Source organism: Lissotriton vulgaris, chromosome 8, assembly GCF_964263255.1.
Source record: "Lissotriton vulgaris chromosome 8, aLisVul1.2, whole genome shotgun sequence".
NCBI classification, from domain to species: domain Eukaryota; kingdom Metazoa; phylum Chordata; class Amphibia; order Caudata; family Salamandridae; genus Lissotriton; species Lissotriton vulgaris.
In genome coordinates, this window is record NC_141696.1 from 1308101544 (window position 1) to 1308115878 (window position 14335).

The 14335-nt window shown below is 43.6% G+C and overlaps 1 protein-coding gene across 2 annotated transcripts in view; it reads left to right on the top strand.

The window, feature by feature from the left end:
* The window catches only part of ALKBH8 (alkB homolog 8, tRNA methyltransferase), a 410467-nt gene that overhangs the window by 62915 nt on the left and 333217 nt on the right, over nt 1-14335 (top strand). For both annotated transcript variants that reach the window (XM_086935245.1, XM_086935246.1), the window contains exon 3: nt 6389-6629. In XM_086935245.1, the coding sequence (XP_086791371.1) occupies nt 6389-6629 (241 nt within the window). The remainder of the gene's footprint in view (nt 1-6388; nt 6630-14335) is intronic.

The window sequence follows — 14335 nt, forward strand, 5'->3', positions numbered from 1 at the left end:
GCTAAGGTATTGGGCACGTGACTAGCTCTACTTATGGATAAAATTATCCTTCCTGATCAGTCTGGGTTCGTCCCTGGTAGGGCTACCACTCACAATTAATGTACATTATTCTCGCTGATACAGACTGTTTCCCCAGAATTCCCAGTCGCTGCTGTTTTTCTAGATGCATCTAAAGCAGGGGTACTCATAGTACGGCCCGCGGGCCGGTGGCAGCCCGGCAAGCCTTCCCTGGCGGCCCGCGGACCTTGTAGACTTTGTACCCGAGTTTTTTTGTGTTTTTTTAAGATGTCTGCAACCAGAGCGCGGCTCAGACTCTACTGCTCTGTGGGGGCCGGGTGATTCCCGCCATAGTCGGAGTGGGGCTGCAGGGGCGCCGAGAGGTGAACAAAGCCTCATTAATATGCCAATGGCCTTTTAAAGACCTGTGAACTGCTTGGGTGCGGCTGTGTGTGTGCGCCTGGAAGCTGTCACAGCCCGGGCACACACAGGCAGGGTGAGGAGGGAGAGGGAGGGAGGGAGAGCAAGCAAGGGAGGGAGAGTGAGGGAGGGAGGGAGAGCAAGCGAGGGAGGGAGAGCAAGCAAGGGAGAGTGAGGGAGGGACAGCGAGAGGGAGGGAGGAAGAGCAAGAGAGGGAGCGAGGGAGGGAGAGGGAGCGCAAGTGAGGGAGGGAGAGCAAGCAAGCGGGAGAGGGAGGGAGGGAGAGCGAGAGAGAGCAAGGGAGGGAGAGCGAGGGAGAGCAAGGGAGGGAGAGCGAGGGAGAGCAAGGGAGGGAGAGCGAAGGAGAGGGGGGAGGGAGAGCGAAGGAGAGGGGGGAGGGAGAGCAAGAGAGGGAGCAAGGGAGAGCGAGGGAGGGCGAGGGAGCGCGAGGGAGGAGAGAGGGGGAGGGTGAGGGAGGGAGAGCGAGGGAGGGAGAGCAAGCGAGGGAGAGCGAGAGGGAGGGAGGGAGAGCGATGGAGGGAGAGAAAGGGAGGGAGAGCGAGGGAGGGAGAGCAAGCGAGGGAGAGCGAGAGAGAGGGAGGGAGAGCGAGCGAGGGAGGGAGAGCAAGCGAGAGAGAGGGAGGGAGAGCGAGGGAGGGAGAAAGAGCGAGGGAGACAGAAGGAGAGAGACAGAAGGAGAGAGACAGAAGGAGAGAGACAGAAGGAGAGAGAGGGAGACCTTAGAGAGAGGGAGAGCTCAGAGTGAGGGAGAGGGAAGGAGAGAGAGGGAGGCAGAGGGTATGAGGGAGAGGGAAGGAGAAAGAGGGAGACAGAGGGAAGGAGAGAGAGGGAAATAAGAGTGAGGGAGAGGGAAATAGAGTGAGGGAGAGGGAAATAGAGTGAGGGAGAAGGACATAGAGTGAGGTAGAGGGAAATAGAGTGAGGGAGAGGGAAATAGAGTGAGGGAGAAGGAAACGGAGAGAGAGGGAGACAGAGGGATTGAGGGAGAGGGAAGGAGAGAGAGGGCGACGGAAGGAAGGAGGGAGAGGGAAGGAGAGAGAGGGAAATAGAGTGAGGGAGAGGGAAATATTTATTTATTTATTTATTATAGAGTTTTGTATAGCGCGAACAAGACCCGTAGGTATCAGAGCGCTTTACATTACAATAAGGTAGGTTAAAGATTGAACATATATAGTAAATGATTTAAAACAGATAAGAGGTAGATAATTATTCAGCTTTAAGGAGGTGAGCATATATATAATCACATTAACCTAATGTAGAAAATAAGGATACAGCTTGGTCTTGATGTATCCGACAGTCCTGAATCATCGTACAGCAGTTATCTCTATTCACGTCGGTGAGTGAGGAAGAGGGAAACAGAGTGAGGGAGAAGGAAACAGAGTGAGGGAGAAGGAAACAGAGAGGGAGACAGAGGGAGACAGAGAGAGAGAGAGTGAGACAGTCAGGGTGAGTGAGACAGAGGAATAGAGGGAGTCAGACAGTCAGAGTGAATGAGACAGAGGGAGAGATGGAGAGAGGGAGTGAGAGAGTCAGAGTGAGTGAGACAGAGAGAGAGAGGGAGAGAAAAGGAGGAGAGAGAGGGAGAGAGAGAGAGTGAGATGTGTGTATGCCGGGTCTGGTGGCTCAGTGGACGAAGGCGTCCGCTGCAGGGACCTGTGATCAACCTCATGGTCAAAGGTTTTTTTTGCTCTAGCCCTGCCCCCTTCCCCACTGACCCTGCCCCCACCAGTGCGGCTCTCGGACACAAACCACACCGTAAAATTGGCCCCCGAGAAAAAGTTTGTAAGTACCCATGATCTAAAGCATTTGATTCTGTAGAATGGGGGTATTTATTTGATGTCCTCCGGAGAATGGGGTTCCCCAAACTGTTTATCTCATGGGTACAACTGTTGTATCATCAGCCCTCGGCTAGGGTGTTGATAAATGGCCACCTGTCTTCGGCTCTCTCTATATCGCGTGGCACTCGACAGGGGTGTCCGCTATCCCCACTACTTTTCGCCATTGCGATTGAGCCATTGACTTCTAGGCTGCTTCAGCTCCACCGGGACAGGGCGTTCAAGTGTTTCCAACGGCAGGTCCTGATTTTGTTGTATGCGGACGACGTCACATTATATATTAGGGATCCGCAACAGAATGTTAACCCCCTTTTGAGAGAGTTTCTGGTGTTTGGTCATCTGTCAGGTGTTCATATAAATTGGGGAAATTCACAATTTTTTCCACTAACGGCTGCTGTCACTAAATTTCAGTTAGACTTTCCGCTTGAATGGTGTGGCTCTGATCTCCGTTACTTGGGAATACAGGTATCCCGGGAGAGGCTAGAAACAATCCGACTAAACTATGGCCCAGAAATCACAAGGTTAGCTAATATTGTCACTCGGTGGATATCTTTACCCCTGTCGCTCGCAGAAGAGCTTCCCTCATAAAAATGGTGGTTCTGCCTCAGTTCCTTTACATATTTTTGAATGTCCCTTATTATCCCGGGAAGCTACTGAGGATTGGCTGGCGCATCTCCTTCCACTGAGTGGGCTTATACATGGCCCTGTGCATGCAATAGAGACGCCACTCACAACGATCACCAGCACAGTGGATGCTTGGAGACGTATGGCAAATCTCTTGGGGTCCCAATTATTATATTCCCTGCGCCCATTAACTTATCATTCCAGTATAGTTTTGCTGCAGGAATTAGGTTTTCAGACCATGTGCAAGCGGGTTCATATTTATACTTGGGGAGACCTGTTTCAGGATGGTCTGTTTCGCTCCGTGGACCAAATGTTCCTGGAGAAGCAGCCCACACCCTTGGATGTGTTTTTGTATGTGCGATTGAGGCAGGGGATGAAAGGGGTCATCCTCCAACGTGAACCGGAGATATTTGGACCGCTGCAGTACATGCTTAGTTCCCCGGATGGGAAGCATCTAGTGTCGGGGTTGTATAGGTACATACGCCTACACTCACGGGATATTGGGGGTTCTGCCCACCTACATTGGAGTGAGGATTTAGGAGTGGAAGTGACGGATGAGCAATGGAGTTACTGCTGCAGACTAACAGAACATATATCGGCTAGGTGTCAGTTCAAGGTCATACACTATAAATTCCTACAGCAAGTGTATTATACGCCTGCCAAGAAGTTCAGGTTTCAGTTATCGGATAATGACCGCTGTGATAGATGTGGGAGACCGGGAGCAGGTTTTTTGCTTTTGGCTTGGGAATGCCCGAGAGTGTGGGACTATTGGACACAGGTACACACAGCTCTTGAACGCAGGTTAGATACTGTCCTAGCAAAAGGATCCGTTGGTTACGCTATTGGGATATACCGCACAAATACCTAGGCAGCATAGAAAGTTCCTCGATCTTACCCTTCTTCTAGCCAAGCGTAGGGTGGCCTGTCGTTGGGGTAGGGGGCGGGCCCCAAAGTTTAAGGAATGGTTGCGTGATGTTGTGTATTGCCAGGAACAAACCTCTGTCTATGCGAAAACTCAGCTGGTGGCCTCTAGACCAAGAGATGTTTGGGGACCACTCTGTGCATACCTTGCTTGTGGGGGAGAAGAAGGATCTGAATCCAGTGTGGAGAGTGGCTTGTGATTACTAGGGGATGCCTCTCGACCATGGGCTAAATGAGGCTGTACTATAACTATGCACAATGGTTGATTAATGATGAGCATATATGAGAAACAATGATATGTAGGATTGATTATAAGTTATATGGTTTGGGATTGTCCATCTCTGACAGATTACTGGACTCATGTTTTTCGTGTTTCGGCCACATGTACTGCTCTACGCTTCCAACCCATTTGGAAACACTGCATGCACAGATGTAAAGTGGTTCCTGTATCTCTGCCTTCTCCTAGTCAAAAGGGCTGCCACAAGTAGGTGGAAGGCACCAGCGCCCCATCAGTAGAAATGTGGCACACAGTGATTCTGCATTGGGCTCAAACATAAATTTAGATCCTTCATAGAGAGGAGAGTTGAGGATTATGCAACTACCCAATAGCAGAGGACTGGCATGAGCCCCTGACGACTGGGTGCTAATCAGAGATGATACCTTGCCCCCTTGAAGAAATATAGATTCACTTTGTTCCCCAACGCCAATATATCCGCCATATGTAGCATACTAACCTCGGTATAGCACTAGTGACACAGCCCCCTTCTCCCACGTGCTACCTTGACATCAGAAAAAGGGGCAAATGCCAGGGTTGTATCCTCACCCTTAAGAGTAGGACCCTTCTATTTCCATAGGATCACTGATACATGTGAGGACTGGTTTCCGGTCCTTACAATTTCCTGGATATCTGTGAAGCATTTCAACAGTGACCCTCTTCTACAATACTCCAGTCCTTATGTTCCACCACAGCGATCTTTAGCTCTGGATTTTCCTTGCAGTAGACTTTGTTATTCTTTCTTTTCATATATTTAAGTCAGACATTATTGGCAAAGAAACATCTCTATGACTTCACACATTATTTCGAATGTTGAACTTAGGTTCTGAGATTTCTGCCCTACATGACGTTATGCTATGGTTGTTACTCAAGCATGGTGGCATGTTCTATGATTTCGGTGTATTATCCTGTTCACGGTGCACTGTTACATTCCTTGACTGTAATTTTTATATTTATTTTATTTTTTACATTTGTATGGCGCTCAGCTACCCAACAAGAGTTTCCCGGCGCCTATGACATTAGGTTGGACTAAGGTATAAGCGGAGTTAGATTTTAGCTCAGTTGTTTCTGGAAAAGCCAGGTTTTTACATATTTCCGGAAGCTAGCGTAGTTTTCCTCTTTCCGGATATGTAGGGGGAGTGTGTTCCACAGAAATGGCCCTCTGACAGAAAACGATCTGCCGCCAGTTTTTTGCAGTCTAAAACTGGGAACAGCGAAATTTGCTGCAGTTTGGGAGCGTAGGTTTCTTGTTGGTAGGTAAGGGGTGGCTAACGCTTGTAGATAGGTAGGTGCCGTTTTGGTTTTGATCTTAAACATGTAGCTCAGGGTTTTGAAGCTAATCCGGTGTTCAATCCTGAGCCAATGTAGATCGTTCAGGTATTTTGATATTCTTTCAGACTTTGGTATCCTGCACAAGAGTCTTGCGGCTGAGTTTTGGATCATTTGGAGTCGCTTGATCACTGCTAGATTTGAGCTCAGGTAGAGGATGTTTCCGTAGTCAATACGCGATGTTATTAGTGCGTTGATTACGGTTTTTTGGGTGGCAAGGGGCAGCATCCATGTGATTTTTTTCAGCCATTTTATTATGGTGAAGCATAGGCCTGCGACTTTGTTTACCTGCTGTTTCATTGACAGAGCATTGTCAATAATGACTCCTAGATTTCTTACCTATGTTGCTGGAGAGGGAAGGGTACCCAACTCAGGGGGCCAATGGGAGGAATTCCAGAGCTCCTTATTTTTGCCTAGTAGGAGGATTTCGGTTTGATCACCGTTTAATTTCAACTGGTTGGTGGTCATCCAGTTGAAGATTTTCTGGAGTCCAATTTTGAGGAGAGAAGGGGCTGAGGGATTTGACTCTGATAGTGAGAAAATAATTTGGGAGTCATCTGCGTAGGTCATTAATGTTATGCCTGCGCAGTCCGCTAGGTCGGCCAGAGGTCTAAGGTACAGGTTAAAAAACAGCGGGCTCAGGATGGAGCCCTGTGGTACTCCATGTGGGGCAAGAAAAGTATCTGAGCAGGCAAGGCTGGATTTGATCTGGAAGGTTCTCTCGGTAAGAAAGGACTTAATCCACTGTAGGGCGTCACTGCGAATGCCATTTCTCTCCAGTGTGGCCAGGAGAATTTTGTGAGATATGGTATTTTGGTAAGCAAAATAAGAGACTTCTTTTGGTTATATTAAATGCTATAATGTCAAAAATACCTTAATACAAATATATTTTTAAAATTAAACTGAAAAAGTAAAAAACGCATTTTTCAAAACAATTACTTTATTAATACTTTTCTTCTGTTGTTAGAATCTGGTGGTGGCCAATGGCGGTCTGGGTAATGGAGTGTGCAGACAGCAGCTGCAGGCTGTATTGGAGAAATGTGGAGTTGTGGAAGTTCTTCTAATGCCTCCCAACAAACCATATTCCTTTGTAAGATATGGCACAATAGATGAAGCCAAAAGAGCATACACCACCCTTAGCGGAGAAGAGATCATGTCGGACGATTCCAAGCAAAGGATTTCTCTGTATCCAAACTTTGTGGAAAAAGGTATCGCAGTGAACATCAATTATCTACATCGTTCTTTTGTATTGCTATGCTGTTTTAGTTTTTTACCCTGTCTTCAATTTGGGAATTGTATTTTCAAGTGACTACTCTTGCTTTCCATAGTTAACAATATTTGTGTGTTTTTTTTCTTTATTTCTCCCAATTTTATCCATCTCTGAAACTTGTTCATTTAAAACAGTTGACTTTGAGTTCTTAGATTCCCTTTGCACTTATAAACCTACTTGTCTGTACGTTGATGAATGGATGTTGGTCACATACACCGAAATGTACAGCTAGTTAGCTTTCACCTCCAAGTGAACAGATAAAGTCTGAACAGCAGGCATTCAAAGCAGTCGCTTCTTCAGTGAAAAATGGTGCTTAGAGACGTAGAAATATTCAAAATGTTGCATGATCCAGGCAAGGAATTTAAGATTTAAAAGCACTTAAATTCCATCTAGATTTAAGATTTAAAAGTACTTAAATTACAATTGCATATCACCATAAAATAGAAGTTATCAACAAGGCAATGAGGAGTAATCCTGTAGATCAGGAAACCATGGGAAATAACCACAGTTTTCTTTCTAGCAGTTGAGGGATCTTAAAATGCAGTCCTAGTGTCCGGGGTGAAGTCTCTTGGCTAGTTCAGGATGATGCAGTAGGATGAGTTTTCAGTGAACAGAACAAGAGTTAGGAATAATTCCCCGACTAGACTCACCGGTAATGCAAAGTTAATAGTGACCATATAGTTTGAAAGTTGTGCAGAGGAGAAAAAGCGCACTACCTGATCCACAGGTCACTGACAGTAACACTGTTTCTGTTCATGTGATTTTGCTTCTGAAGCGCACACAGCAAAACTTAACTTTGCCTTGGAGCAGAGACATTGAGTTGGAATACATAGTGGTATGGTAACCATTACAGTGCGCAAAATTAGCTTTTGAAGATAAGTGGGGACTGACATTGCTTATATTATTCAGGGCCATAGTAGATATGATGTAAGAAAATTGGTTGAGGAGGATGTGAGATTTTTTCGACGTAATAGGTCTAACATCTTGTCCGGTCCAATACACAAGTTCAATAAATAAACCTGGGCTCAACCCCTCTTGCTTTTGGCACAGAGCAGACAGGCTTAACTTAAGCAAGAGTGTGTAAAGTATTTAGCATTACCAAAACAGTTAAAAGGTCAAAACACAACAAAGTAAAAATCTCACAACCAATTTCTAAATATAGAGAAACATTTGATTAGAAAAATTACATAAACATGATTAATTCCTAATAAGAGGAATGGGAGCTGCAATTTTTTTACGTTTTATGGCAAAAAGCACCAAGAAAAAGTAAAGTGGCAATCTGGAGTCCCTGTTTTTTGTTGGCGGGACCTAGGCACGTTTTCAAGTAACTTGGCACTGTTTAGATACACCAAGTGGGTCGACCCAGTCAAAGATTTTACCTTGGGACTTAGTGTCATGAACATCAACACAAGTATGCATTACTTTTGGTTCGAGTAGGAGAGGATTCATCACCGAGGCCAATCGAGGTAGATGGACATAGGCATGAGGTATAGTTCTTTACTTTTAATCATTCAGAACTCCTGTATCTTGAATATGAACTTCACATAATTAATATTGAATGCAGATTTAAGTAAACATTTTTGCTTTTAAAATGGAAGCCGAAATGGTGAGTGTTTAGCATATCTTTCCCAACTCAAGATGGCGTCCACATGGTCAGAGTCACATTCCAATAGAGAGCGAGAATGTGCTGGTTGTGGTATTCCATGACCTGATGTCATTTGGAATTACCATATGTCATTTGGAACCATCCTATGTTTTACAGAATGTTTTGCCTTGACTTGTACTGTATTGCTGTGGAGTTGAGGCTGTTAAGACCTATCTTCCTACCTGTGGTTGTTAAGCTGTTCCTCTGGAATAAATCTTCTTGGAACCTACATTCTGTGTATTGGATTTACTACACAATTGCTGGCGACGATTGGGGATCCAGATCTCAGAAGGAAACAGCGTTCACTTCTTTTTCTCCTGGATTGGTCATTTTTTTTTCTCCTTTTCAACTTCAAGAAAACCTACATCCTCATGGTGTGAGAGACCTGCTTATTTGGAAACGTGAGATGAGAATCCTACTTCAATTGTGTGAAAGACCCGTTTCCTGAAAACGCGAGAAACGTGAACAAATGTAAGTTTTCTCATTGACTTTACTAACTCTCGATTTGTTGCCTTTTCGACCGCATCTATCGAGCGGTGTGTTTCCAGGCATCACGAACGCGAGAATATTTATTGCACATTTTCTCAATTTCCCATACGGGAGTGTGTTTCCCTGGTTGTTTACTTTCAAAGAGACTCACCTCGAGAACCTCGCAGTTCGTTTCCTTCACGAGGCGTCCTTCGAGTTTCCTTCACGAGGCGTCCTTCGAGTTTCCATCTCCTCGCTCTGTCATTGTTATTGACGCGGAGTTGCATCCTGGGATACACGCGTCATTGCGCACGTCATCGCGCATGCGTGACGCTCTTGGCGGCCATATTAGTAAAGGGCTGAAGTAATTTCTTCGTAATTGCCGGTATATTTTCAAAGTTTACTCAAAGACTCATTCCTGCCACTTCTCACGTTCAAAAGCGATTTTAAAGGAAATAAACTCTGAATTATAAAGAAATAAACAGCAAAGATAACAGTGACTTTACAAGAGAAAAAAACGACATTTTCAGCAAATTCATTACTACGGTGATTTGCACACCAATTACATTAATATCCTTATTTTTCAGGTTTCATGATAATTTAATTGCTTACATTGTTTATTTTCAGCTGTATTTACAAATGTCTAATATTTCTGCTCCTCCTCATTTTCTTCAAGTCGCAGGTGATCCTTCTATAGAATGGGATCTTTGGTACCCCATGTTCATTGCATATGTAGAGGTATTAGAAAAAGATAGTTGTTCTGCTAAAAGAAAACTCGCTCTTTTGAGACATTGTCTAGGGGGTGCTGGAATTAAAGAATTTGACAATTTACCACCCTTAGAAGATGCTGGTGATATGGATGTGTTTGATAAAGCTGCCAAACAAATGAAGATTCGATTTGGTAGAAGAATAAACACCGTAATGGAAAGGTTCAAATTCTATTCTCGTGAGCAGAAACCTGATGAAACAATTGAGGATTACGTGGCAGCATTACGTTCACTTGCTTGCACCTGTGCCTTTGAAACTATATCTTACGAACAAGTCCTTAGAGATCAAATAATGATGAAGACTAAAAGCAAAAAGATCCAAGAGAGACTTTGGTTAGGGACTGAAACCACATTATCTGCAGTGGTGAACATAGCTAAAGGCATAGAACATTCAGAAATATTTGTGTCTGAAATAAGAGGGAGAAATCAGAAAACAAATGTTCCTGATGTTGAAGTAGCCATTGTCAAAAATCAGCCGATTTCAGGTTTTTCCGGTAACAAAACTAATTTTAAAAAAGAATATGTAAAAAATACCTATGACAATAGAAATTTTGTCAAAAAGAACACTATTCTCTGCTACAGATGTGGAAGTTCCACCCATGTGGGTAATTACAAAGGTTGTCCTGCCTGGGATAAAATTTGCGTAAAGTGTAAGAAAAAAGGGCATTTTGGTAATGTATGCAGATCAGGTCAGAGAATTAACTACATATCTCCTGAAGAAGAGGAGGTTCTTAACAGTTTGAACTGTATACTTTCTGTTGATGAATGTGTTCAGCAAAAATTTCCTTCTTGTACTATTCTTATGGATGGTAAACCTGTTGAGATTTTTGCTGATTCTTGTGCTTGGTACACCATTATCGGCAAGAATATTTTTGAACAATTGTGGAATCGTAGAGAATTATTAAGTCCAGACATTTACCCTGGTGGTTACACGGGACAAAGAATCGCCTTAGAGGGTTTTTTTTGGGCTAAGCTATACTTTAAGAATTGGGATATGGTGGGAAAAGTTTATGTATCCACTAAAGGTGTATCCATTCTTGGTTGGCCTCATCAACGTTGTCTAGGAATCAAATTAGATCCCAATGCTAATCCTCCAGTCTATGTTGATGAACCTCGTTTTCAGAAGTCTATCACTGATTCCATGGTGAACTTAACAGTAGATGTATCCAACAGTAGTTTCACTAAATTAGTACTCGAGAAATTTCCTGAGATTTTTAATGATGAACTAGGAAAATATGCAGACTTCAAACACAAAATCATCTTGAATGATAACGCTTTGCCTGTTAGACACAGAGTGAGAAATGTTCCTTTGGCCTACAGACCCAAATTGAAAGAAATTTTGGATGACTTAGTCAAAAGGAACATAATTGAGCCTATCGAATCCTCCCCTTGGGTTTCGCCCATTGTAATTTCTCTTAAAAGCACAGGCGAACTGCGCTTATGTGCGGATCTTCGCAGCCTTAACAAAGAAATATGGATAGACAAACACCCTTTACCGAACATACATGAACTTATTTCTGCGCTTTCTGGCGCTACTGTGTTTTCTTCCATTGATTTAGCCAGTGCCTACCATCAGGTGGAGTTACATGAGGACTCCAGGAAGTTGACTGCATTTGTCACTCCAGAAGGGATGTTCCAATACCTGCGCATGCCTTTTGGTTTGCCAAGTGCAGCTTCTGTTTTTCAGCGTCTAATGAAAGAATTATTAATGGAATGCAAGGGTGCCATAGCCTTCCAAGACGACATTTTGATTTTTGGGCAAGATTGCATTGAACATGATAAGAACTTGTTTTCTGTTTTGGAGAAAATTAAATCTAAGGGACTCACATTAAAGTTTACTAAATGTAAATTTAGACAGGATAAGGTAGAGTACCTTGGTCATGAAATTTCGAGCAATGGTATCAAACCAAAAGTAAATCATGTTCAGAGTATTGTGAATGCATCTGCACCTCAATCTAAAGAACAACTTCTTTCCTTTTTAGGTCTCACCGAATTCTATGGCAAGTTTGTAAAAAACTACTCAGACATTGTACATCCTTTAAGGATTTTACTGAAAAAGAATGCAAAGTTTGAATGGAAAAAAGAACAACAAGATTCTTTTGAAATTCTGAAACACAAAATTGTTGAGGCCCCATTTTTGAAACCGTATTCCGTAGGTAAGGAATGTATTGTCTATGTTGACGCTAGCAATGTAGGTCTAGGCGCTGTATTAATGCAAAAAGACAAATCTGGTGAGTTTGTAGTGTCATATGCCTCTAGAGCTCTACGTGATGCTGAAAAAAATTACTCAACCATTGAGAGGGAACTACTTGCTTGTACTTGGGCATCCCAGCACTTTAGGCAATTCTTGTGGGGAACTAAATTCTCTCTAAGAACTGATCACAAACCATTGATCACCATGTTATCTGCTGGTGGTGGTAGAGTACTTACCGCCCGCTTAGCAAGGTTAGCGGCCAAGCTACAAGAATATCGTTGTGAGGTCGTGTATGTTCCAGGACGTCTGAACGTCCATGCAGACTGTATGTCACGTTTTCCTGCAACTGTTTTTTGTTTTTGCTCTTTTTGTTTATTTCATTTTTTTTTTTTTTATTTAAAGGGGGGAGGTGTGTGGTATTCCATGACCTGATGTCATTTGGAATTACCATATGTCATTTGGAACCATCCTATGTTTTACAGAATGTTTTGCCTTGACTTGTACTGTATTGCTGTGGAGTTGAGGCTGTTAAGACCTATCTTCCTACCTGTGGTTGTTAAGCTGTTCCTCTGGAATAAATCTTCTTGGAACCTACATTCTGTGTATTGGATTTACTACACTGGTCATCTTTGAACTCTAGTATATTAAGGCACTAACTTTGGGTAACCTTGCTTCTCATCATAATTCTTTTTGTCTGCACCTGTCTCGCTTAGTTGAACACTATAAATTGCTACAGTGTCGAGTCAGGATCAAGCGAGGTCTCGAGGCAGTCAATGGAAGTAGCTCTCGTAACCTGGTTACGAGAGCTACTTCCATTGACTGCCTCTAGACCTCGCTTATGCAGGAACAATTTGTTTGTTAAGATACGATCTAATGATACCGATCTCGACCTGCAACCCGAGACCCGAGATTAATATCGAGGTGATCCTGACTCGACCGGATGGCCGCCCTATCGGTCCTCCTCCCTCAAGGAGGCTTGCCCACCGCCCCCCTGTCCTGATGAAGACCCGTTTTGTAAGGGCGAACCACCCTACACTTTCATAGGGTCGAAACGTAGACTGTCCCCGTGGTCTTACTCCTACGGTCATTCAGGATTCATACAGCCTAACAAAGGAGATATTGTTTTCTGTGATTAAACAGTGACAAATTAATTTCTCAAGCGGTTCCTTAATATGGAGACCAACTCACTATGTATATATGATTATTGATCAATGATGTAAAAATTGATTACTGTTTATAAGACGTCACTCTTCTTCACTCAATTTCCTCACAGCACTTCCCTCCCTTCCCTATGTGGGCACTAGTATTTTTGATAAAGCATAAGTAAAAAAAAATCAAAAAATTGCATAACCATGTAATGTTTGATATAGGTACTTTGTGAATTAAAACATTGTAACCTCATTTGTTTGCTTCCTTTCTCAACTATTTATTCTATTCTCTATTGTATATAAATCACTCTTTTAAGTCCGGGACCCCTCTATTTGTTCCAGGATCATGTTCTTCAGCTTTATTTGGGTTTTTCTTTTATTTATGGGTGGAAGATGTAGATGGTGGCTTATGGATTGTTCCAGCACATACAGCGTGGGATGTGAAGTTTTGGAGGATAATTTATACCTGGCCAAGAGTGTGCATACTATTGGATTGATAGTTTGAGAAGTGTTTGGGGTGGGCTATCCCAGCAGGGTTGTGAGAAGGGTGACAAACATGTGGTCCACTTCAGTAGCAATATGGGGCATGCACCAGAAGGTAAAGGAGTTTTGTAACTCCTGTACCACCTGTCAAGCCAGTGGCAAGACAGTTGGCCACCCAAAGGCCCCCTTGATTCCACTTCCAGTGGTTGCGGTTCCCTTTGATAGGGTAGGGAATTACATTGCTGGTCCTATGGCCTCAGAAAAAGTTATATATTCTGGTGGTAGTGGATCGTGTCACCAGCTATCATGAAGCTATTCCCCTTGGGACCTACACAGCCCCTGCAGTGACCAGGGCCCTCATTAGTATCTTTACCAGGGTGGGCTACCCTAAGGAGGTGGTATCAGACAGAGGTACACACTTCAAGTCTGGTTACATGAAACATGTGGAAGGAGTGTGGAGTGACCTTTAGGTTTACTACCTCCCCTACCATCCGCAGTGTATTGGCCTTGTTGACCTTGTTGAAAAATTTAACAAGATCATGAAAGGTATGATTGATGGATTCACTGAAAAACTCAGAAGGGGATGGGATGTCTTACTTCCATGCATGTTTTTTGCCTACAGAGAAGTGCCACACAAGGGAGCGGGGTTTCTCCATTTGAACTTCTGTTTTGTCATCCTATTAGGGGACCATTGTGTGTTGTGAAGGAGGGATGGGAGAAACCACTTGTTGAACCTAAACAGGACATACTGGCCTATGTGCTTCACCTGCGCTCCAGGATTGGCTGAATACTTGGAGAAAGCAAACAAAAACCTTGAGATCAGCCAAGAGCTTCAGAAGCAATGGTATGACCATGGCAGAAGGTGTGTGTTTTGAAGCCAGTGGCTCCAAGGGCTCTCCAAGATTAGTGAAGTGGGCCCTACCCTCTCCTAGAGAGAGT